This window comes from Bufo gargarizans, unplaced genomic scaffold, assembly GCF_014858855.1.
Source record: "Bufo gargarizans isolate SCDJY-AF-19 unplaced genomic scaffold, ASM1485885v1 original_scaffold_1246_pilon, whole genome shotgun sequence".
Taxonomy (NCBI): domain Eukaryota; kingdom Metazoa; phylum Chordata; class Amphibia; order Anura; family Bufonidae; genus Bufo; species Bufo gargarizans.
The window spans coordinates 249,083-273,227 of record NW_025334286.1 but is presented as its reverse complement, the minus strand read 5'-3'; the positions used below and the strand labels follow the sequence as shown (position 1 = coordinate 273,227).

Genomic DNA, 24,145 nt, shown 5'->3' with positions numbered 1-24,145 from the left:
CTGCCTCCTGAGTACAAGACTAACTACTATAATACTGCCTCCTATGTACAAGAATATAACTACTATAATACTGCTGCTATATACAAGAATATAACTACTATAATACTGCTCCTATGTACAAGAATATAACTACTATAATACTGCTCCTATGTACAGAAATATAACTACCGTATATACTCGAGTATAAGCCGACCCGAGTATAAGCCGAGGCCCCTAATTTTACCCCCAAAAATGGGAAAAATTAGTGACTCGAGTATAAGACTAGGGTGGGAAATGCAGCTATAATGCAGAGTGTATGTGTATATAATGCACACACTCTACATTATATACACACATCTGCAAGAGGGTGACTCAGATTGATGGGAGTCTGACTCTGACTCCCTGTATTTAATGCAGAGTGTGTGCATTATATACACACACACTCTGCATTAAATACAGGGAGCCATCCACAGATCTCCCCCCTAAACAGTGCCATCCACAGATTCCCCCCTAAACAGTGCCATCCACAGATCCCCCTCCCCGACGCTCACAGCAGTATATTTATAAAGTAGTATTCATCAGTATTCTTTAACTTTGGATATCTTACTTTGTCTTTACTCCGGTAATAGCAGCCGCAGGCAGTGCGGGGAGCGGCGCTCACTCACTGACGTCACGCGCCTGCTCCCACTAGGCGGCGCAGGCGCGTGACGTCAGTGAGTGAGCGCCGCCCCCCGCACTGCCTGCATTACCGGAGCAAAGACAAAGTAAGATAGTAGACTCGAGTATAAGACGAGGAGGCTTTTTGAGCACAAAAATTTGTGCCCAAAAACTCGTCTTATACTCGAGTATATACGGTACTATAATACTGCCTCTATATACAAGAATATAACTACTATAATACTGCTCCTGTGTACAAGAATATAACTACTATAATACTGCCTCCTATGTACAGGAATATAACTACTATAATACTGCTCCTATGTACAAGAATATAACTACTATAATACTGCTCCTATGTACAAGAATATAACTACTATAATACTGCTCCTATGTACAGGAATATAACTACTATAATACTGCTCCCTATGTACAAGAATATAACTACTATAATACTGCTCCTATGTACAAGAATATAACTACTATAATACTGCCTCCTATGTACAAGAATATAACTACTATAATACTGCCTCCTATGTACAAGAATATAACTACTATAATACTGCCTCCTATGTACAAGAATATAACTACTATAATACTGCTCCTATGTACAAAAATATAACTATTATAATACTGCTCCTATGTACAAGAATATAACTACTATAATACTGCTCCTATGTACAAGAATATAACTACTATAATACTGCCTCCTATGTACAAGAATATAACTACTATAATACTGCTCCTATGTACAAGAATATAACTACTATAATACTGCCTCCTATGTACAAGAATATAACTACTATAATACTGCCTCCTATGTACAAGAATATAACTACTATAATACTGCCTCCTATGTACAAGAATATAACTACTATAATACTGCCTCCTATGTACAGGAATATAACTACTATAATACTGCCTCCTATGTACAAGAATATAACTACTATAATACTGCTCCTATGTACAAGAATATAACTACTATAATACTGCTCCTATGTACAAGAATATAACTACTATAATACTGCTCCTATGTACAAGAATATAACTACTATTTCCACAGTCCTCTACATGGAGGCTCCCTTGAGATTAGCTCTGCCTCTGACAGGGACAGGAAACACTGGTGTTAGCCCAGCGGGCACCGGTACCGGAGTCCATCTTTTCCCTCCTGTCGCCCTGCTGACAAACTCGGGCAGCAACTAGCTTAACTCTGCTACATCTGATCCATGCCAGAGTTTCCTTTCTGCTGTGTTGTAACTTGCGTGGGTGTGTCTCTTATTATCTGTGAGGCAGCACATACACGCCCTCTGTCTCAGCAGCCTATGGCTGGACTGCAGCAGATATTTAAAGGCACTTCCTACCACAGGAAGTTGCCTGAGCAACCTTAGTGTCTAGCTTGTCTAGTTCCTGTGCAAAGGTGTTTATCTTGTCGGCCTTCCTGTGTACCGTATCCTGCTATTGAACTCCTGGACTTTGTTTACTGCCGCCTACCTCTGACCTCGGACTTAGTTTATGGACTTTGCGTGTTTGCTGCCTGCCCCTGACCTCGGATCTCGTTTGCTGACTTTGCCTGTTTGCCGCCTGTCCTGACCCGTAGCTCCAGGACTCGCAAGTCCCCTCGGTGCTTGCACCGAGTACTCTGACCACCTGGTCAGCTGCCACTGAGTTGGGGACTACTCTGGAGTGACACCTGGCAGCTACTCTACGGCCAAAGCCTATCACCACTATCAGGGGCTCTAGTAAATACCAGGTAGCTGCTTAGTTATGCCCCTTCGGAGTATACCCAGTCAGTGGCGCAATAGGTCCACACCCACTTGCATAACAACTGGGAGAGGTTACATTTTCCCCTCCTCCTCAGTGCGTTCCTGTCCCTGACAGATGCAGGAGAAGTTCAGCCAAATTCAGGTCGGTAGATATAATGAGTAACATAGAAGTAGCCTTTGGATGTAAGTCTTACAGGCAGTGGTCCCACTTAGATATTCGTATTCTTTGGTATATCTCCAGGGTGCGTCATGGAGACTACTAGGGAAAAGTACAATTGCACTTACAGGTAATTGGTTTTCCTGGAAGTCTCCATGATGGCACTCACCATTTTCTCTTCCCACAAAAAAATAAATAAATTATCGTTAGTATTTAAAAATATATCATTCTTGGTTATTTGGAGTATATACAGTGTATGACTAGAACATACGGTGTTGGTTCTTAGTAAATCACTAGTGTTTCCTGTCCCTGACAGAGTCAATCTCAAGGGTGGCATCGTGGAGACTTCCAGGAAAACCAATTACCGGCAAGTGCAATTGCACTTATTCCTTCTCTTACCCATGCTGTAGTGCAGCCTTCACAAATCCTTTCCTCTGCTTTAGAATCACAGAGTTTTTCCCCGGTATGCAGTCCAGGCACTCTGCAATGCCTCCGATCACTATCACCACAGCGTTTCCGGTTCCCTTTTTGGAGAGGATGTAGTCTATGGACTGACGGCTCACAGAGCAGTGGCCTGTAAAAATAAAGCAATATTCATCCATTAGGTACAAGCGGTAAATTAAGGGGTACACAGAGGCAAGTGGTGCTGCGAAAGAAATAACACCAACCGGACGCTGTACCATTATACCAACGGCTAATGTGAGGTCCCCTGGAAGGGACTCTATTCAACAATTTGACTCCAATCCCTACTGAAGCTCCAAATCTCATTGTTAAAATGCAAAGAGAGGTTATCGAGGTTAAGAAAGAATGTTTTTCTTAAATTTTTCCAGAAACGGCGCCACACTTGTCCTTAGGTTGTGTCTGGTATTGCAGTACTCGAGTAGACAGTGTTGAGCTGCAATACCACGGCCACCGACAAAAGTTGAGGAGCAGTGCCATTTAAAGGGGTTGCCCAGTTCGCCTGACTTGTCACATGCCACTTAGGACCCCAATAAAGCCAGGTAGCAATACTTGACTTGTATTGGTTTCACGCAGCTTTCCCAGAGATAGATAAAAAGGAAACCATCAAACAAAGCTTGACGAAAGAGAAGGACTACAAGCATTACAAAAACATTAATGCTCTCTTCCAGAAGCAGCGCCACACCTGTCCATAGGTTGTGTCTGGTGCTGCAGTTTAGTTCCATCAAGGTGTAGTACCTCACACTGCCTGTGGACAAGTGTGAAGCCATTCCTAGTAGAAAGCAGCCATATTTTTGTAATCAATACAAGACTGCTCAACCAACATTAATCACCTATCCACAAGCTATGGTAATAGATCTGAAAAGTAGGGGTCGACTACTGGGACAACCCCCCACCAGTCACTAGAAAGGAAGTGCAAGTCCCATTCCACAGGTATTTCAACTGAACCACTCCACTCACAGTCTATAAATCTCAGGCCCTCTTCTACTGATTGGTGGAAAGGAGGTATTACACCCTGCACACTGAAACCAATCGGATAGTCATGAAACGATTGAATGGGTCAGGTCCCTCAGGAAGAGAAGCAACTCTCCTCCTCGCTGGAAGATGGAGAGGGGTCACCTAAGTGGAGACCTTCATCTATCATCTCAGAATTCCTCAAATTAAGCAAGAATTCCTGGATTTAAACTACAGAGGCATCTAATGAATGGACCAATGTTATGTCTGGCTGCCCATACCTACCAGATCATGGAGGGGCAGCAGATACCCCACATCCTCCATTGTTTCCAATGGTAGACAGTCACAAAAAATATAATTCCCAACTACAGATGTTGGTCTTCAACCAAGGACCAAGAACTTACCTGCAGACATTAGGTATTCTCTTACAACCGGCATTCTGAAGGTCCCATCCAATGTGGTCACAGACGGCTTAATACCGGGGAACTTCTTGGAGAAGCCGGTGGCTTCGGTACCGAAGTTGCAAAAGACGCCCAGAGCCAAGACACCGTGGGGGTGGTAGCCGAAGATGTAGTTGCAACTGGGAAGCAGGTTGTGGGTTTTGACCAGCTGGAAAACACATTTAAGAAGCTTAGTTGTCAGATCGACAAGTCTGCAGGTTCTCGGCACCTCAGGCCCAATGCCTACTGACCGACAATAAGGGCACATGAAGCCAACAGGACCAACAACCTCAAGATTCAGCGCCATGACAAAGGACAGTGTGGAATGGTCTCAGATAACATGACTACTCCATCTGGACATTTCTTCCCAGTCAAAGTTTGGGAGTTCCCAGAGTCAACTGAGGAGTCATACTGACAAAGACAATGGGATGACCCACCTCAGCCCATCTTGGCTCTGCTACATCTGGACAAATAGTAGCTTTAGGACAGGAGGGTTCGGCTTAAGAGCGACGCTGCAGCGACAAAAACATACAAAGTCCACGGATACAGGAAAATCGATGGCGTCACATCTGTGCGTATATGCAGGAACTCACCCGTATCGGAAAGTGGTCCCTGAAGTAGCGCCACACAGCACAGTTCCTAAACCACGTGGATCGTCTGCCACCTAAAATAAGATGGACACCGGTTTCAGGCTAAACCCAAAGAGTGTATGGCGCAGAGAATTTAAATCCGCCAGGAATTTGTTTATGAAATCATGGTATTTGAATAGACCTAATTTGGTATGGAGTGAAGGGGTCAATTGGATGTACGCCGTTGTGGTACAATAAGCACTTACAAACTTTAGTTGAATTAAGTAGAGATCTATATTGGCAAAAAGGTAATATTTTATATCTGACACAGGTAGTAGGAAGTGGGGATATTGTTTCGTTCACGGTATTATCACAAAGACAAAAAATCACAGAAATGATCATGGTTTCGGTATTTACAGTTAAGATCGGCAGTTTTAAGTATTAAAGAAAAAAATTGGTTGCAAATTTACACTGGTGCACAATTTAATGAATTGATAGAGAACTTGGGGCAAAAGATGAAGATTTCTTAACTTTATAAAAGCTTAATAATAGCATGATTTGGTGATATTTGTTCCCCGGGACAGAGAGCTTGGCAAAAAGAACGTTTAACGACACATTTGGAGGATCAGGGGAAGTTAGCTCAGGATTTAAAATTGGTATCACATAATTTCAATCACGTTTTGGTGCAGTTTAATATTCTACATAGACCTTATGTCACTCCTTCCTGGCTTAATAAATGTGGTATTAGGGATCATTCTAATTGTCCTAGGTGTGATGTTTCTGGTGCGGATTATTTGCATATGTTCTGGTCTTGCCCGGAGTTGAAACAATATTAGGAGACTATTCACGATCACATAGAGAGAAAACTGAATGTGCGGATTCCTTTTATTGCTGAATGCTGGGTATTGGGGGATCTTGCCAAGGTGGGTTGTCACCAATATAAAAAAAAATCTTTTGCTTGAAATAATGTTTTTGGCAAGACTCCTAATAGCACGCTCTTGGTTTGCACGAAATGTCCCTAGTATTAACACGTGGTTAAATTTGGTAAAGATCAATAAGAGATATGAACATATTTTGTATAAGCAAAGAGATAGATAAAAAATAGAAGAAGAGTAGAATTTGGGGAGAATTGAACCCATAGAGCTCCCTCCGCTCTCCATCTCTCTCCACCATTTCTCGGTCATGTTATGGAGAGCCGGTGGAGAAGTAGGACACATCATGGGAGGGGGAGGGAATTGGGGGGGGGGGGGCTTCAGTTTGAAAAATTATGTTTAATGATATAAATCTGTTTGTTAATATTGAAATAAAAACATAGGGGAATGCAAAAAAAAAAACATAGGGGAATGCAAGTCCTCAACAATTTCAAGATCCCCACTTGTTGTCAGTGAATGGAAACATACATCGTGTCCACTGAGAACTAAATTATGTTCAACTGCAACAAAGGCAATGATACAATGTAGCAGATATTTCATAATGAAATAAACCCCTGTGGCAGTTGGACATGATTTGCAGCCTCTCAGTGGAGGCCAGGAAAGCTTTCATTCACTGATGGCAAGCAGAGATGTCGAAACTAGTGATCAGTTAAAACACTGAATATTAGAAAATATGGAGTGCTGGAAGACATGAAATGAGGCTTGCAGAATAGTGAATGCAGCTCTGGAGTAGTATACAGTATATTGGGCAGCATGTTGCCTTGCAGCTCTGGGGTCCTGGGTTCGAATCCAACCAAGAAAAACATCTGCATGGAGATTGTATGTTCTCTCCGTGTTGGCATTTTCCTCCCACACTCCAAAGACATACTGATAGGGAACTTAAACTGTGAGCCCCATTGGGGACAGAGTGATGCTAATGTCTGTAAAGCACTGCAGAATATAGAATGAGTACAGGATAAGTAATGTATGTACACTGACTCCACCAGCAGAATAGTGAGTGCAGCTCTGGAGTATAATACAGGATGTAACTCAGGATAAGTACACTCACCCTGTATATAAGGACCCTCTCAACTGGAATCCTCCTCTTTCTTTGCTGCTGCCGCCACCTCCAGCTAAGTACGATCTTGATAATTTTCTCCTTATGCAGATACTTGATGTTTTTTCCCCCATGAGCTACCTTTGGTTTTCCCTACCTATACATGTGGGATATACATGGGGTAGCTTAGGGGACTTTCGGTTAGGAAATCCGGCTTCCAGACGACCATACGGTAAGTCCTCATTCTCCTCTGAATTCTTCTGTTGTTTGCATAGGGGGCAGACTATATCTTTTCTCATGTATGGTCAAAGATCACCTCCGACACATGGGTACTGTCCACAGTCAGAGGCTTCCAGATAGACCTTATAGCCACCCCCGTAAACCTGCCTCTCCCACACCAGATGATCCTGCCCGAGCCAGCACGTTCTCTTATCCACAAGGAGCTGACGGTACTGTACCAGAAAGGGGCGATAGAACTATCCTCCCGTTTACACACAGGAGTTATCAGCAGCATCTTCTTGGTGCAGAAGAAAGGGGGCCAAATGCGCCCTGTGATCAATCTCAAAGCCCTGAACGCCTTCATTCGTTACCGCCATTTCAAAATGGAAGGCATCCATCTCCTAAGAGACATGCTGCTCCCAGGGGGACTGGATGGTGAAGTTAGATCTCAAGGATGCCTACCTAACGGTTCTGGTAGCACCCGCTTCCAGAGATTTACTCTGGTTCTGTTGGAACGGTCAGGTCTGGCGCTTCACGTGCCTGCCATTCGGCCTCTCTTCCGCCCCATGGTGCTTCACCAAGCTAATGCGCCCAGTGGTGGCCTGGCTTCGCTGCCGGGGAGTACGATTAATCATTTATCTGGACGATATCCTCTTCATTGCCCAACGTCCTTCCGTTCTTCAGGAACATTTAAAGACGTCCATAACGCTCCTTGCCAGTCTCGGGTTTATCATCAACAGAGAGAAATCCTGTTTGAGTCCCTCCATTTCCATGGAATTTCTGGGCTTCACCATAGATTCGATCGGACAAACTCTCAGTCTCCGTCAGACAAAGGTCTGTGCTATTCGCAAGGAGATACGTCACACCCTTGCTCTTCCTCAAATATCCCTTCGGTATCTGGCTGGAATAATTGGCCTGTTAGCCTCTTCCATTCAGGCTATTTTCCCTCTGCACTATCGAGCTCTACAACACCTCAAAATTTCTCACCTCCGGGCGGGGGCGTCTTACGCCGATGTGCTCACATTGGACATGGAAACCAGACACGAGCTAACGTGGTGGATCCACAATCTCTCAGTATGGAATGGCAAAGCGATCTTTGGGCCCCAACCAGACCTGATCGTGGAGTCGGACGCCAGCCTTCACGGTTTGGGGGCTCATTGCAATGGGGTCTCCACCGGAGGCCAATGGTCGGCGGACGAATCACAGCTCCATATCAACGCCTTGGAACTCCTTGCGGGGTCCTTTGCGATACGGATCTTCGTCAACAGCACAGTCAAAGCTTGCATTAGACTCTGCATGGACAATGTATCAGCGGTCCGGTATGTCAACTGCATGGGCAGCACTCGTTCCACCATTTTAACACATCTGGCAAAGGATTTTTGGACCTTCTGCTTGGCCAACGACATCACAGTAGTGGCGGAATACCTCCCAGGCCTCCACAATACCCTCGCCGACTGGAGTTCGCAATATCTTTCCGACTCCAGCGATTGGAAACTAGACTGGACAATGTTCTCTACCATCTCGTCTCTTTGGGGACCATTCTCCATCGATCTATTCGCGTCACGGTTGAACGCCCAACTACCCAGATTCTACAGCTGGTGACCGGATCCGGAGGCGGAAGCAGTGGACGCCTTTCTCCAGCAGTGGACAGGATCCCTCATGTACGCGTTTCCACTTTTCGCGCTGATCCCTCGGGTGTTACTCCAGATTCGCCGTCAATCAGCCGACCTGGTTCTGATTCTGCCTTTTTGGACAACCCAATCCTGGTTTCCCCAGTTGTTGGAGCTGCTCGTAGAAGAACCCCTCCTTCTACCCACTTACCCGGAACTTCTCATGGGTCCATCCAACCAACCTCATCCTCAGCTTCAGGAGGGATCCTTGCGACTCCTGGCATGCAAAGTGTCAGGGGTCCCTGGGACATCACGGGCATTTCAGAGATGACTAGATTCCTATTGGAGAGTGCATGGGCCCCCGCTACCAGGCGGGCCTATCGAGCAGCCTGGGAAGTTTGGTCTCGCTGGTGCTTCATTCGGAACCTGGATTCAGTTGATGCACCTGTGATTTCCGTGTTACAATTCCTTACATCCCTATTCGAAGAAGGTAAAGCTTATCGCACTATTAATGTATACAGATCAGCAATATCTTCCAGACATCAGGACTTTGATGGCTGCCCAGCTGGGAAGCATCCTCTCATGTCTCAGTTGCTCAGGGGCTCTCGACTTTCACAACTGCCAAGACCTCTATTTTCCACGACATGGGATGTCTCGGCTGTCTTAATTTTTCTGGTGTCTGGCCCTCTAATGAACTGCTATCGCTTCGCCAATTGTCGGCGAAGTTAGTCACATTGTTTTGTCTGATTTCTTGCAAAAGAGTATCGGATGTGTGCGCCCTAGATCATGATGCCCGTTCATTTACCCCAGAAGGGGTACTTTCAATATTTCCCGTCGAACAAAAACTAACATTAGGTCAGTTTCTTATCCCAGTTTTCCTTCTTCTCCGCAGTATTGTCCAGTCACCTGTCTACGGGAATACGAAGCTCGAACGTCAAGTTTCTGCTTGCCAACTGTCCCCCATTTATTTATCTCATTCCGTCTGCCTTTTGCCCCGGTTACCAGTGTTACTCTCACAGTGGGTTAAGAAAATCCTTTCCCTATCCACCGCGCACTCAGTCCGCAGTGCGGCGGCCACCTCTATGACTGTGTCGGGGGCTCGTTTGGAAGAAGTCATGAAATTGGCGGATTGGTCTCGAGTTTCCACCTTCCGGGAATTTTATTTTCAACCGGCGTCTCATGCCTTTTCTTCGGTGGTAGCTCGGCTTTAAACCTGCAATAGGAGCCTCCGTGTCTTGATATAAAATGACATGATTTTCCTATTTTATGACGTCATGATTTTATGAAAGACACGGAGGCAAGTATTGCCCCGCCCGACTCCCTCCCACATAGGTTTCTTTTTCCGTTAGTATATTAATATCTATGCATATGATTGGCTTACGTTGTTATATACTTCAACAGTTTAGTTACGATTTACCGCAGTCTCAGTCACGTTTACACAATGCCTGTTCTTCTCTTTTTCTCCATAGGTTGAAAATACTCGTTTGCAGGGAGCGTAATCTTACAGATCCCCACCAGTGATCCAGTGTTTCTTCGGTTGCTACGCAACGGTTGAGGTCTAGCAAGTTCAGGTTGCATCAATTCTTACTTCATCGTTTTGGAGTTCCGGTTATCAGCAGTCTAGTCGGTGTCAATACCACAAAGAAAGAGGAGGATTCCAGTTGAGAGGGTCCTTATATACAGGGACACTAGGGGGGAGTTATTGTCATGGTTACCGTTTGCATTTCATTTTCTCTTTGCTGCTATGGTGGTTCAGTAAAGAAAGGATTAAGTGTCGCCTCCGTGTCTTTCATAAAATCATGACTTTATGTTATAAAATAGGAAAATCATGTAATTGGCATTTACTGGCAGCCATGATTTTCATTTGATTCACCTTTTGGCATGTACACAGTCCGTTTACATGCAAAGTATGTTCTCTCTCCCCAGCCATGTGCTGTCAGATAGAAAGCCCCTCAGGGGTCCAGGCTTCAAGCAAGCCAATTGTTTACAATTCACACGTCCTCCAGTCAACCAGGAACAAAGGAGATGTACTAGGAAGGATCTCTCAGCAGGAGGTCTAAGCCATTCACCACTTCAAACCCAGTTATCAGACAGGGTGGCACCAGCCGTTCATAAGGAATTATGAATCGCCCATCCATTCGAGTCCGCTTGTAGCTAGAACCCCGGCAAATCTGTTGGTCCCAGAACCATCTCCCTAGGACCTCCGGGCAGGGCCGGCTCTATAATAAGGCAGACCAAGCAGCTGCCTGAGAGAGCAGAGAAGGAGGGGCGGCGCCAGGGCTGACATTTTTTATTCATTTATTTATTTTTAAATACATAACTTGCGGACTTTCCCCGCCGGGCCCGGCCTCCTACCCCAGCCTCCTCACAGAGTGGCACGCAGGCTCAGCAGCACGGCATCAGCAATACAGATAGTCACAGGGTCAGGAGATGGCAAATGTCAATATTTTATTTGCAATAGAACGTAGATGACGGATCAAACGTTTAATCCGAGTAAATGTATCATTTTAAAAGGAAAAATACGTTGATTCAAATTTTCACGGTGTCAACAAATCCCCAAAAAGTTGGGACAAGTAGCAATAAGAGACTGGAAAAAGTAAATTTGAGCATAACGAAGGGCTGGAAGACCAATTAACACTAATTAGGTCAATTGGCAACATGATTGGGTATAAAAAGAGCTTCTCAGAGTGGCAGTGTCTCTCAGAAGCCAAGATGGGTAGAGGATCACCAATTCCCACAATGTTGCGCAGAAAGATAGTGGAGCAATATCAGAAAGGTGTTACCCAGCGAAAAATTGCAAAGACTTTGCATCTATCATCATCCGAAGATTCAGAGAATCTGGAACAATCTCTGTGCGTAAGGGTCAAGGCCGTAAAATCATACTGGATGCCCGTGATCTCCGGGCCCTTAAACGACACTGCACCACAAACAGGAATGCTACTGTAAAGGAAATCCCAGAATGGGCTCAGGAATACTTCCAGAAACCATTGTCAGTGAACACAATCCACCGTGCCATCCGCCGTTGCCAGCTCAAACTCTACAGTGCAAAGAAGAAGCTATTTCTAAGCAAGATCCACGAGCTCAGGCGTTTTCACTGGGCCAGGGATCATTTAAAATGGAGTGTGGCAAAATGGAAGACTGTTCTGTGGTCAGACGAGTCACGATTCGAAGTTCTTTTTGGAAATCTGGGACGCCATGTCATCCGGACCAAAGAGGACAAGGACAACCCAAGTTGTTATCAACGCTCAGTTCAGAAGCCTGCATCTCTGATGGTATGGGGTTGCATGAGTGCGTGTGGCATGGGCAGCTTGCATGTCTGGAAAGGCACCATCAATGCAGAAAAATATATTCAGGTTCTAGAACAACATATGCTCCCATCCAGACGTCATCTCTTTCAGGGAAGACCCTGCATTTTTCAACAAGATAATGCCAGACCACATTCTGCATCAATCACAACATCATGTCTGCGTAGGAGAAGGATCCGGGTACTGAAATGGCCACTCTGCAGTCCAGATGTTTCACCTATAGAGAACATTTGGCGCATCATAAAGAGGAAGGTGCAACAAAGAAGGCCCAAGACGATGGAACAGTTAGAGGCCTGTATTAGACAAGAATGGGAGAGCATTCCTATTTCTAAGGCCTCATGCACACGACCGTTGTGTGCATCCGTGGCCGTTGTGCCGTTTTCCGTTTTTTTTCGCGGACCCATTGACTTTCAATGAGTCCGTGGAAAAATCGGAAAATGCACCGTTTTGCAGCCGAGGCCGTGATCCGTGTATCCTGTCCGTCAAAAAAATATGACCTGTCCTATTTTTTTGACGGACAACGGTTCACGGACCCATTTAAGTCAATGGGTCCATGAAAGAACACGGATGCACACAAGATTGGCATCCGTGTCCGTGATCCGTGGCCGTAGGTTGCTTTCATACAGACGGATCTGAAGATCCGTCTGCATAAAAGCTTTTTTCAGATCTAAGTTTTCACTTCGTGAAAACTCATATCCGACAGTATATTCTAACACAGAGGCGTTCCCATGGTGATGGAGACGCTTCTAGTTAGAATACACTACAAACTTTGTACAAGACTGCCCCCTGCTGCCTGGCAGCACCCGATCTCTTACAGGGGACCGTGATCCTACAATTAACCCTTTCAGGTGCGGCACCTGAAGGGGTTAATTGTACTATCATATCCCCCTGTAAGAGATCAGGGCTGCCAGGCAGCAGGGGGCAGACCCCCCCTCCCCAGTTTGAATATCGTTGGTGGCACAGTGTGCGCCCCCCATCGGGCCCCCCCTTCCTCCCTCTATTGTTATAAATCGTTGGTGGCACAGTGTGCGCCCCCCATTGGGCCCCCCCTCCCTCTATAGCAGTATCAACATTGGTGGCAGTGTGCGGCCTCCCATCTCCCCCCGCCCCCCGATCATTGGTGGCAGCGGAGTTCCGATCGGAGTCCCAGTTTATTCGCTGGGGCTCCGATCGGTAACCATGGCAACCAGGAAGCTACTGCAGCCCTGGTTGCCATGGTTACTTAGCAATAGTACAACAGTAGAAGATTCATACTTACCTGCTTGCTGCTGCGATGTCTGTGACCGGCCGGGAGCTCCACCTACTGGTAAGTGACAGTTCTTTAGCAATGCACTGCACAGACCTGTCACTTACCAGTAGGTGGAGCTCCCGGCCGGACACAGACATCGCAGCAGCAAGCAGGTAACTATGAATCTTCTACTATTGCTAAGTAACCATGGCAACCAGGACTGCAGTAGCGTCCTGGTTGCCATGGTTACCGATCGGAGCCCCAGAGATTAAACTGGGACTCCGATCGGAACTCCGCTGCCACCAATGATCGGGGGGGGGGGGGAGATGGGAGGCCGCACACTGCCACCAATGTTGATACTGCTATAGAGGGAGGGGGGCCGATGGGGGGCGCACACTGTGCCACCAACGATTTATAACAATAGAGGGAGGAAGGGGGGGCCCGATGGGGGGCGCACACTGTGCCACCAACAATTTATTACACTAGAGGGAGGAAGGGGGGCCCGATCGGGGGCGCACACTGTGCCACCAACGATTTATTACACTAGAGGGAGGACGGGGGGCCCGATGGGGGCGCACACTGTGCCACCAACAATATTCAAACTGGGGAGGGGGGGGGGTCTGCCCCCTGCTGCCTGGCAGCCCTGATCTCTTACAGGGGGATATGATAGTACAATTAACCCCTTCAGGTGTGGCACCTGAGAAGTTAATTGTGCTAATCACGGCCCCCTGTAAGAGATCGGGTGCTGCCGGGCAGCAGGGGGCAGTCTTGTACAAAGTTTGTAGTGTATTCTAACCTGAAGCGTCCCCATCACCATGGGAACGCCTCTGTGTTAGAATATACTGTCGGATCTGAGTTTCACGAAGTAGCTCATATCCGACAGTATATTCTAACATAGTGGCGTTCCCATGGTGATGGGGACGCTTCAAGTTAAAATATACCATCGGATTGGAGAAAACTTCAATCCGATGGTATAAAAACTCCAGACTTTACATTGAAAGTCAATGGGGACGGATCCGTTTGAAATGGCACCATATTGTGTCAACATCAAACGGATCCGTCCCCATTGACTTGCATTGTAATTCAGGACGGATCCATTTGGCTCCGCACGGCCAGGCGGACACCAAAACGACTTTTTTTTCCTGTCCGTGGATCCTCCAAAAATCAAGGAAGACCCACGGACGAAAAAACGGTCACGGATCACGGACCCCGTTTTTGCGGACCGTGAAAAAAAACTGTCGTGTGCATGAGGCCTAAACTTGAGAAACTGGTCTCCTCGGTCCCCAGACGTCTGTTGAGTGTTGTAAGAAGGGGAGATGCCACACACTGGTGAAAATGGCCTTGTCCCAACTTTTTGGGGATTTGTTGACACCATGAAATTCTGATTCAACATATTTTTCCCTTAAAATGGTAAGGGAAATGGTTTCTCAGTTTAAACTTTTGTTCCGTGATTTATGTTCTATTCTGAATAACATATTAGAAGTTGGCACCTCCACATCATTGCATTCAGTTTTTATTCACGATTTGTATAGTGTCCCAACTTTTTGGGAATCCGGTTTGTATGAATTAACACATGTGGAATTATATACATAACAAAATAACTGAAAATATGTCATATTCTAGGTTCTTCAAAGTAGCCACCTTTTGCTTTGATTACTGCTTTGCACACTCTTGGCATTCTCTTGATGAGCTTCAAGAGGTAGTCACCTGAAATAGTTTTCACTTCACAGGTGTGCCCTGTCAGGTTTAATAAGTGGGATTTCTTGCCTTATAAATGGGGTTGGGACCATCAGTTGCGTTGTGGAGAAGTCAGGTGGATACACAGCTGATAGTCCTACTGAATAGACTGTTAGAATTTGTATTATGGCAAGAAAAAAGCAGCTAAGTAAAGAAAAACGAGTGGCCATCATTACTTTAAGAAATGATGGTCAGTCACTCCGAAAAATTGGGAAAAATTTGAAAGTGTCCCCAAGTGCAGTCACAAAAAACATCAAGCGTTACAAAGAAACTGGCTCACATGCGGACCGCCCCAGGAAAGGAAGACCAAGAGTCACCTCTGCTGTGGAGGATAAGTTCATCCGAGTCACCAGCCTCAGAAATCGCAGGTTAACAGCAGCTCAGATTAGAGACCAGGTCAATGCCACACAGAGTTCTAGCAGCAGACACATCTCTAGAACAACTGTTAAGAGGAGACTGTGTGAATCAGGCCTTCATGGTAAAATATCTGCTAGGAAACCACTGCTAAGGACAGGCAACAAGCAGAAAATACTTGTTTGGGCTAAATAATACAAGGAATGGACATTAGACCAGTGGAAATCTGTGCTTTGGCCTGATGAGTCCAAATTTGAGATCTTTGGTTCCAACCACCGTGTTTGTAGTGGCGGAAAAAAGGTACATGGAGATTTCCAAGTAGCTGCCCTACAAATCTGTTCTAGGGATGTGTCTGCTCTCTTTGCCCAGGAAGCAGAGATGGACCTGGTTGAGTGAGCGCCAAAGGCTAAAGAAGAAGGTTCCCCTGCTGAAGAATAGGCTAAAGAGATGGCCCCAACTATCCATCTGTAGATAGTGTCCTAGATGTAACCTTATTACCCTTCTTTTCCCCATACTGTAGAAGAAGTCTAGAGGACTTCCTCCAAGGCCTAGTGACTTCTAGGTATTCTAACAGGCATCTTCTCACATCTAGACAATGAGGTTTCTTTTCTTTTTCCTTGTTTGGCAATTGGCACAAAGAAGGAAGCACAATGTCTTGGGGTCTATGAAAAAAGGTGACCACTTTTGGGAGAAAAGAAGGATCAGGTTTAATGATAAGTCTGTCATCCAAGAGGTTAGTATAGGGAGGAGGTAGAGAGGGCAGAAATCTCACTCACACGCCTAGCAGAGGTGATAGCTACTAGAAAGGCAGTTTTGAAAGACAGAATTTTAATAGGTAATTCCTGTAGAGGCTCAAAGGGAGGTTCCATCATTCTAGATAAAAGTAGGTTGAGATGCCACGGAGGAGCAGAGAATCTGGTCACCGGCTTAGTTCTGCTAACTTCCTTGAAAAATCTCCTAATCCAAGGATGATTAGCCAGGGAAAAATCTAAATAGACACTAAGTGCTGAAATCTGGACTTGAGTGCTGATTCTTAGTTTTTTATTAAGCCCACTTTGTAAAAAATCCAAAATCTCTGGCATCGGAGGAGGACCCAATGGATCTACCGGGATCTTCGAGAAACTCAAGAACGTCTTCCATATTCTTAGGTATATTGTAAAGGTAACCTCTTTCCTACATGACAGAAGGGTGGAAATCACTTCTTTAGATAAGCTTCTTTTTTTCTAATATATTCCTCTCAGATACCAGGCTGTTAAGTGAAGATTTACTACTTCCGGATGAAGGATCGGCCCTTGAAACAAAAAATCCTGTCTGTCCAGAAGAATCCAGGGATCCGCGAGAGATAGTTTTCTTAACCAGGTGAACCACGTTCTCCTTGGCCAAAAATGGGCAATCAGAATAAGTCTTGTTTTGTGCTGTCTCAACTTCTGTAGTACTCTCGTGATCAGTCTTAGAGGTGGAAAGGCATATAGAAGTTGACCGGGCCATGGAAGAGTAAAAGCATCTATTCCTGCTGGAGAATCTTCTGGATCTAGAGAGAAAAGTTGGCACTTTTGATTTTGGTCGCAAAAAGGTCTATTTGAGGATTGCCCTATAGCCGAAATATCTGGTTGAAGATGATTCAAACACCACTCCCCTTGGTCTAAACGGTTTCTGCTTAGATAGTCTGCCTTTTTGTTTTCTGTTCCCTTTAAGTGAACTGCCTTGATAAAAGGAACACACAGGATAATTAGAGAAAAAAATTCTGCGGTCAGTGGGATAAGATTTCTTGTTCCTCCTCGTCTGTTCAAATAGGATACCACTGTTGCGTTGTCCGAGAAAACCTTTACTCCTTTTCCTTTTATTTTTGATAGAAATGCTCCGAGAGCAAGTAAAACTGCTTTCAGCTCCCTCATATTTTGAGAATCCTGTCTTTCCAATGGACGCCACTCCCCCTGATGGATTTACGACTGACAATATGCTCCTCCCCACCCTGTCAGACTCCCTTTCCTTTTTCTGAGTCTGGTACCTGAATCAAGACCTTCTTTAAAAGAGAAAGGACCTCTTGTTTCAATGCTATGTTTACTACAGAATTTTGAGCTAGATCTACAATTCTTATTCTTTCCGGTGGAGGAGAGACAAACTCCAGACGGAACCCGTCTCTTATAACCCCTAAAATCCACGGACTTGAGGAGATTTTTTTCCCCAAGCGTGATAGAAAAAAGAGAGAGTCTCCCCCCCCCCCCCCCCCCCCACCGGAACGAAACAGTCATTGCTGATTAACTTTAGAACAGGTATTGGTCTGGGAGTTATACAGGAGTCCTTTATCTTTTTTACCCCTGTTGTCCTTCCAGTATCTTTGCCTTTTGTCTCTGTTGAAATCTTTTCTGTTTTTGTGAAAATGAGAATAGCGTATAATTTGTTTTTAGATCCTGTATCTCCCGTCCATCCTTTTAGCCAAATGGCCCTTCTTGCGGAATTGGCTAAGGCAGCTGATCTGGCATTTAACTTTAAGGCATCAGCATAAGCATCGGATATGAAGTCGACTGCTTTTAAGATTGTAGGAAATACTTCCAATAACTGTTCTCTGGGAGTTTTATTTTCAATGTGGGGCTCTAAATTCTGTAACCACAATTTTAAGGACCTAGCCGTAGACCTACCGGCGATATTAGGCTTGAACGCCTGAGTGGAGGCCTCCCAAGCATTCTTAAGATATACCTCTGCAATTGGGGCGTCTAATTTAGGAGGTCTGTCCCAACAGGAGGATTCACCCTCAAAAGGGGTCTTTCCTTTTAACATTCTTAGGAATAAAGACATTTTTGTCAGGTTTCCTCCATTCTTTTTGTATTCGGTATTTTATATTTTCATTTATCGGAAAGACCCTTGATTTTTCTTTATGACCTAGGTCACCGAACATTATCTGTTGGACTGTCTTTCGTTCTTTAGACTTGTCCACCTTCATAGTGGCTCTAATGGCCTTAAGTAGGGAATCAGTGTCTTCATGGGAGAATAATGGTTTACCCATGAACTCTTCATCTGAGGATGGGCTAGAACTGTCCAGAACCTCTCCCTGTTCTGCCTCTCTCTTTGAAGAGTCTGAATCCAATATTCTACTAGAGCGTTCCTGCCTGCTAGAAGGTGATGAAGGAAGCAATTTTTAAATTCCTTCATAGAATCCGCAATCTCGGACGACAATATTTTTGATACTCTGCATTAGCGATGGGGATTCCTCTTCTACCATCTTGTACACAGTGTTGGCATAACAACTTTGGCCAGGGGGGAGCGAGTTTCTTTCTACACACTGCACACTCTTTCCCAAGGGTTTTAGAGACAGCTTTCCTAGGACTCTTTTTGATATTCTAGAATATAATAGCAACAAATAAACCCAATTAGAGCACAAAAGATGAAAAAATGAAGTTAGGGATTGACCCCCTTACTCCACCAGGAATAACAGTCTTGCATTATGACTGTCCTGGTCACCAGTGTGCTGACCACCCTCTTCTTCCATGGTAGGATCCAGGGATGGAGGGTCTTCCATAAAGGACTCCACCGATGCTTGCAGGCTGGCTTGAATCCTTCTACCTGCGCACTTAACCCCAGGTCTGGTCCCTGCCAATGCCCCCCAGCGGCCTTCTTGAGCGCCGTACTTCCGAAACACTATGCGTTCCAAATACCGAAAGTTACGTCCTTAAGTTCCGGTTCGCGCTCTAAATGAGAGTATGAATCCTGCTCCGCCCCCTGCCTCTGTAAGGACTATGGGAGAGGGCTTGCAGAGAAAAAAGGCCCTAGACCTCCCGAACACTGCCAGGATGATCCGGCGTGACAGCCTCACCTCTCGGTACGGCTGTGACTGCCCGCGGACATTGACCTGGCCTGCCCCAGGACCAAGAAGGTTTTTTCGAATCCAGTGTTCCGGCAGCTCCTACCAGGTAACCCCTATAATAAAAAAGAAAAGAACTTTCAGGGCCCTGCAGCCTTCGTAGCTCTCCACAAAATGTAGTCCTATCCGTAGGACAGGAAACAGAAACTGGTGGTATATGGGCTGAGTCCCTCCTTAAGAAGCTCTCCGCGAAAGTTCCTGTTTCCTGTCCAGGATGGAGGCGGTCTCTCAAGGATGCTGTCATGGGTGTAAGGGAAAAGTAATGTAATGTATGTACACAGTGACTGCACCAGCAGAATAGTGAGTGCAGCTCTGGAGTATAATACAGGATGTAACTCAGGATCAGTACAGGATAAGTAATGTAATGTATGTACACAGTGACTGCTCCAGCAGAATAGTGAGTGCAGCTCTGGAGTATAATACAGGATGTATCTCAGGATCAGTACAGGATAAGTAATGTAATGTATGTACACAGTGACTGCACCAGCAGAATAGTGAGTGCAGCTCTGGAGTATAATACAGGATGTATCTCAGGATCAGTACAGGATAAGTAATGTATCTATACAGTGACTCAACCAGCAGAATAGTGAGTGCTGCTCTGGAGTATAATGCAGGATGCATCTCAGGATCAGTACAGGATAAGTACGGTAATGTATGTACACAGTGACTCCACCAGCAGAATAGTGAGTGCAGCTCTGGAGTATAATACAGGATCTGTAGTTGTACCTATCAGTGAGGCTGCGTTCAGTACTACGATTGGGCCCTTGGCAAAAGGAAGCCTGGAAATTAAAAGGTGGTCGGCACAGTCCTTTCTTGCTTTAGTAATGGCAAGATGGAACAACACTATTAACGTCTTCCCCATTTTGTGCGATACTGTCAGTGACTACCTGTCACAACCAGACAGCTAAGAAGCTCTGACAGAAGCCTTTCAGAGCCTCCTCCTTGAGTTTTCTTTGTTTTGAATTTCAGTTCCTCATCTCGTTAGCCTCTCTCAGCTGTCATGTAGTTGGACTGATTGCATCCCTTTAAATTCCTCCCCATAATGCATTAGTGTGCGGCTTATACAACTTCCTGGAGTGTGTGTGCATGCTGATCCTATCTTCCAGCCTTCTACAAGATAAGTGCTGTACATTTATTAGTGATTTTCTGTTTGCTGGATCCCAGGTGACCCTGACTCCCTCAGTGTCTAGTGTAGGGAGCTGGTGGTCGTGTCCCCTCACTATTGTAGGGTGTTCAGGTGGTATATAGTCAAGGTACGTGGATATGCGATCATCCACCATTGGGATTTTCGCATAGGCTGAGCAGAGAGGGAGAGAGCCAAGTCTGATGCAGGGGTCTCCCTTTTGTTCCTTAGTTTTGGATCCAGTGAGTCATATATTCATTTTGCATGGTCTTGTTTCCTGTACACCTTCCGTGACATTATAAGCCGCCAAAACCGTCTCAAGCATGGATCCGGTTTCACTTTTGACTGAACGTTTCCAGGGTCTTTCATTGGAGGTAGCTGATCTCCGTAAGACTCTTTCTCAGTTTCTAGTGACCGGTTCAGCTTGCGTTCATGGAGCTTGTTCTGAGCCTAAGATCTCGCTCCCGGATACGTTCTCCGGGGTTAGTGAGAATTTTGTGCGTTTCAGAGAGGCTTGCAAACTCCATTTTCGCCTTCTTCCCCATTCTTCTGGTGATGAGGAACGGAGGGTGGGGATCATTATATCGCTGCTCAGGGGTAACGCTCAGTCGTGGGCCTTTTCGCTGCCGGTGGGGGCACGGCCCCTCCGTTCAGTGGATGATTTCTTTTTAGCCCTGGGTCAGATATATGATGATCCGGATCGTGTTGCTTTGGCTGAGTCTAGACTACGTCTGTTATGCCAGGGTAAACAATCCGCAGAGATATACTGCTCCGAATTTCGGAGATGGGCAGCTGATACTGGTTGGAATGATGCTGCACTCCGAAGTCAATTTTGCCATGGTCTTTCAGAGGGATTGAAAGATGCATTTGCCTTTCATGAGAGGCCTATCTCCTTGGACTGTGCTATGTCTCAGGCCGTTCGTATTGACAGGCGTCTTAGAGAGAGGAGAGATCTCTTCCATCTGTCATACTCAGTCCCAGGACAGTGCAGCAGTCTCATTCTATGCGCAGGGGTCTCAGTCGCTGTCAACCCCTTCTGAGCAGGAGCCCATGCAGCTGGGGTTGATTGCTTCTGACAATAGAAGATTCAGCTCGCATGGGAGGGTTTGTTTTTGTTGTGGAGGTATAAATCATTTGGCAAATATTTGTCCCTCTAGGAGATTCAGGCAGTTTTCTGGGAGTAATAAAGAAACAAAAAGGAAAAAATCTTTTAAAAATGTTCCATCTGTTACTATTGGCAGGGTTGAGGCAGAAATTGAAGGTTTTCCGTTTGCTTGTAGTTCCCGTTTTGTCCTGCCTGCCAGGGTGGCGCTAGAGAGCAAGAACATTTTTTGTGACATTTTTGTAGATAGTGGAGCAGCTGTCAATCTCATTGATAATCATTTTGCGATAACTCATGGTTTCCAGGTGCGCACTTTGGGAAAGGATATTCCTGTTTTTTGCTATTGATTCCGCTCCACTTTCTCAGAAATGATTAAAGGGCATAGTTCACAATATCCGTTTAATTGTGAGTGATGCTCATGTTGAGGATGTGTCATGTTTTGTCCTTAGCGGATTACCTACTCCTCTTGTGTTGGGGCTACACTGGCTCACTAAACATAACCCCACCATTGATTGGCAAGCGAGGCAAATAAATGGTTGGAGTGACTTTTGCAGAGAGAATTGCCTCACGACATCTGTTTCTGAGGTTTCTACTAAGACTGTACCATCTTTTCTCTCTGAATTTTCGGATGTCTTCTCTGAGAGTGGTGTTCAGGACTTGCCCCCGCACAGGGAGTACGATTGCCCTATTAATCTCATCCCAGGCGCCAAGCTGCCTAAATCTCGTTTATACAATCTTTCCCAACCTGAGAGGATCGCTATGCGTGCTTATATCTCTGAGAGTCTGAGAAAGGGACACATACGACCCTCGAAGTCACCTGTTGCCGCTGTTTTTTTCTTTGTTAAGAAAAAAGATGGTTCTTTAAGACCTTGTCTGGATTTCAGGGAGCTGAACAGTATCACAATTCGTGACCCTTATCCGCTTCCTCTGATCCCGGACCTGTTTAACCAGGTTGTTGGGGCTAAAGTCTTTTCCAAATTAGATCTAAGAGGGGCATACAACCTGGTCAGGGTCAGAGAAGGAGACGAATGGAAGACGGCCTTCAATACCCCTGAGGGCCATTATGAGAATTTGGTTATGCCTTTTGGTTTGATGAATGCCCCAGCCGTTTTTCAGCATTTCGTGAACAGCATTTTTTATCATTTAATGGGAAAATTTGTGTTAGTGTATTTGGATGACATTTTCATTTTTTCTCCCGATTTCAAAACTCATAAGGAACATTTACGTCAGGTCTTGCTCATCCTGCGGGAGAATAAATTATACGCGAAACTGGAAAAATGTGTGTTTGCGGTTCCAGAAATTCAATTTCTTGGGTTTCTTCTCTCCGCTTCTGGTTTTCGCATGGACCCCGAGAAGGTCCGCGCTGTGCTTGAGTGGGAGCTTCCTGAGAATCAGAAGGCGCTGATGCCTTTTTTGGGCTTTGCCAATTATTACAGGAAGTTTATTTTGAATTATTCCTCTATTGTTAAACCACTCACTGATATGACCAGAAACATAGTAACATAGTAACATAGTACATAAGGCCGAAAAAAGACATTTATCCATCCAGTTCGGCCTGTTATCCCGCAAGTTAATCCAGAGGAAGACTCCTCTCTAGTAGCTATAGCCTGTAATATTATTACACTCCAGAAATACATCCAGGCCCCTCTTGAATTCCTTTATTGTACTCACCATCACCACCTCCTCAGGCAGAGAGCTCCATAGTCTCACTGCTCTTACCGTAAAGAATCCTCTTCTATGTTTGTGTACAAACCTTCTTTCCTCCAGACGCAGAGGATGTCCCCTCCTCACAGTCACAGTCCTGGGGATAAATAGCTGATGGGAGAGATCTCTGTACTAACCCCTGATATATTTATACATATTAATTAGATCTCCCCTCAGTCGTCTTTTTTCTAAAGTGAATAACCCTAATTTTGATAATCTTTCAGGGTACTGTAGTTGCCCCATTCCAGTTATTACTTTAGTTGCCCTCCTCTGGACCCTCTCCAGCTCTGCTATGTCTGCCTTGTTCACAGGAGCCCAGAACTGTACACAGTCCTCCATGTGTGGTCTGACTAGTGATGTGTAAAGTGGTAGGACTATGTTCTTATCACGGGAATCTATGCCCCTTCTGATGCAACCCATTATCTTGTTGGCCTTGGCAGCAGCTGCCTGACACTGGTTTTTGCAGCTTAGTTTGCTGTTTATTAAAATTCCTAGATCCTTTTCCATGTCAGTGTTACCCAGTGTTTTACCATTTAGTATGTACGGGTGACTTGCATTATTCCTTCCTATGTGCATAACTTTACATTTATCAGTGTTAAACCCCATCTGCCACTTATCTGCCCAAGCCTCCAGTCTATCCAGATCCCTCTGTAGTAGTATACTGTCCTCTGTAGTGTGTATATATATATATATATATACAGTATACTGTCCTCTGTAGTATACAGGTCCTTCTCAAAAAATTAGCATATTGTGATAAAGTTCATTATTTTCTGTAATGTACTGATAAACATTAGAATTTAATATATTTTAGATTCATTACACACCAACTGAAGTAGTTCAAGCCTTTTATTGTTTTAATATTGATGATTTTGGCATACAGCTCATGAAAACCCAAAATTCCTATCTCAAAAAATTAGCATATCATGAAAAGGTTCTCTAAACGAGCTATTAACCTAAT

General features: G+C 45.1%; 1 protein-coding gene across 1 annotated transcript in view; it reads right to left on the bottom strand.

Moving 5' to 3' along the window:
* Window positions 1–24,145, bottom strand: part of LOC122923132 (diacylglycerol O-acyltransferase 2-like) — a 58,478-nt gene that overhangs the window by 19,154 nt on the left and 15,179 nt on the right. Inside the window, exons 4-6 of the mRNA XM_044273855.1 lie at window positions 5,003–5,073; window positions 4,374–4,578; window positions 2,956–3,130 (exon numbers count right to left, since the gene is read on the bottom strand). Of these exons, the coding sequence (XP_044129790.1) occupies window positions 2,956–3,130; window positions 4,374–4,578; window positions 5,003–5,073 (451 nt within the window). The remainder of the gene's footprint in view (window positions 1–2,955; window positions 3,131–4,373; window positions 4,579–5,002; window positions 5,074–24,145) is intronic.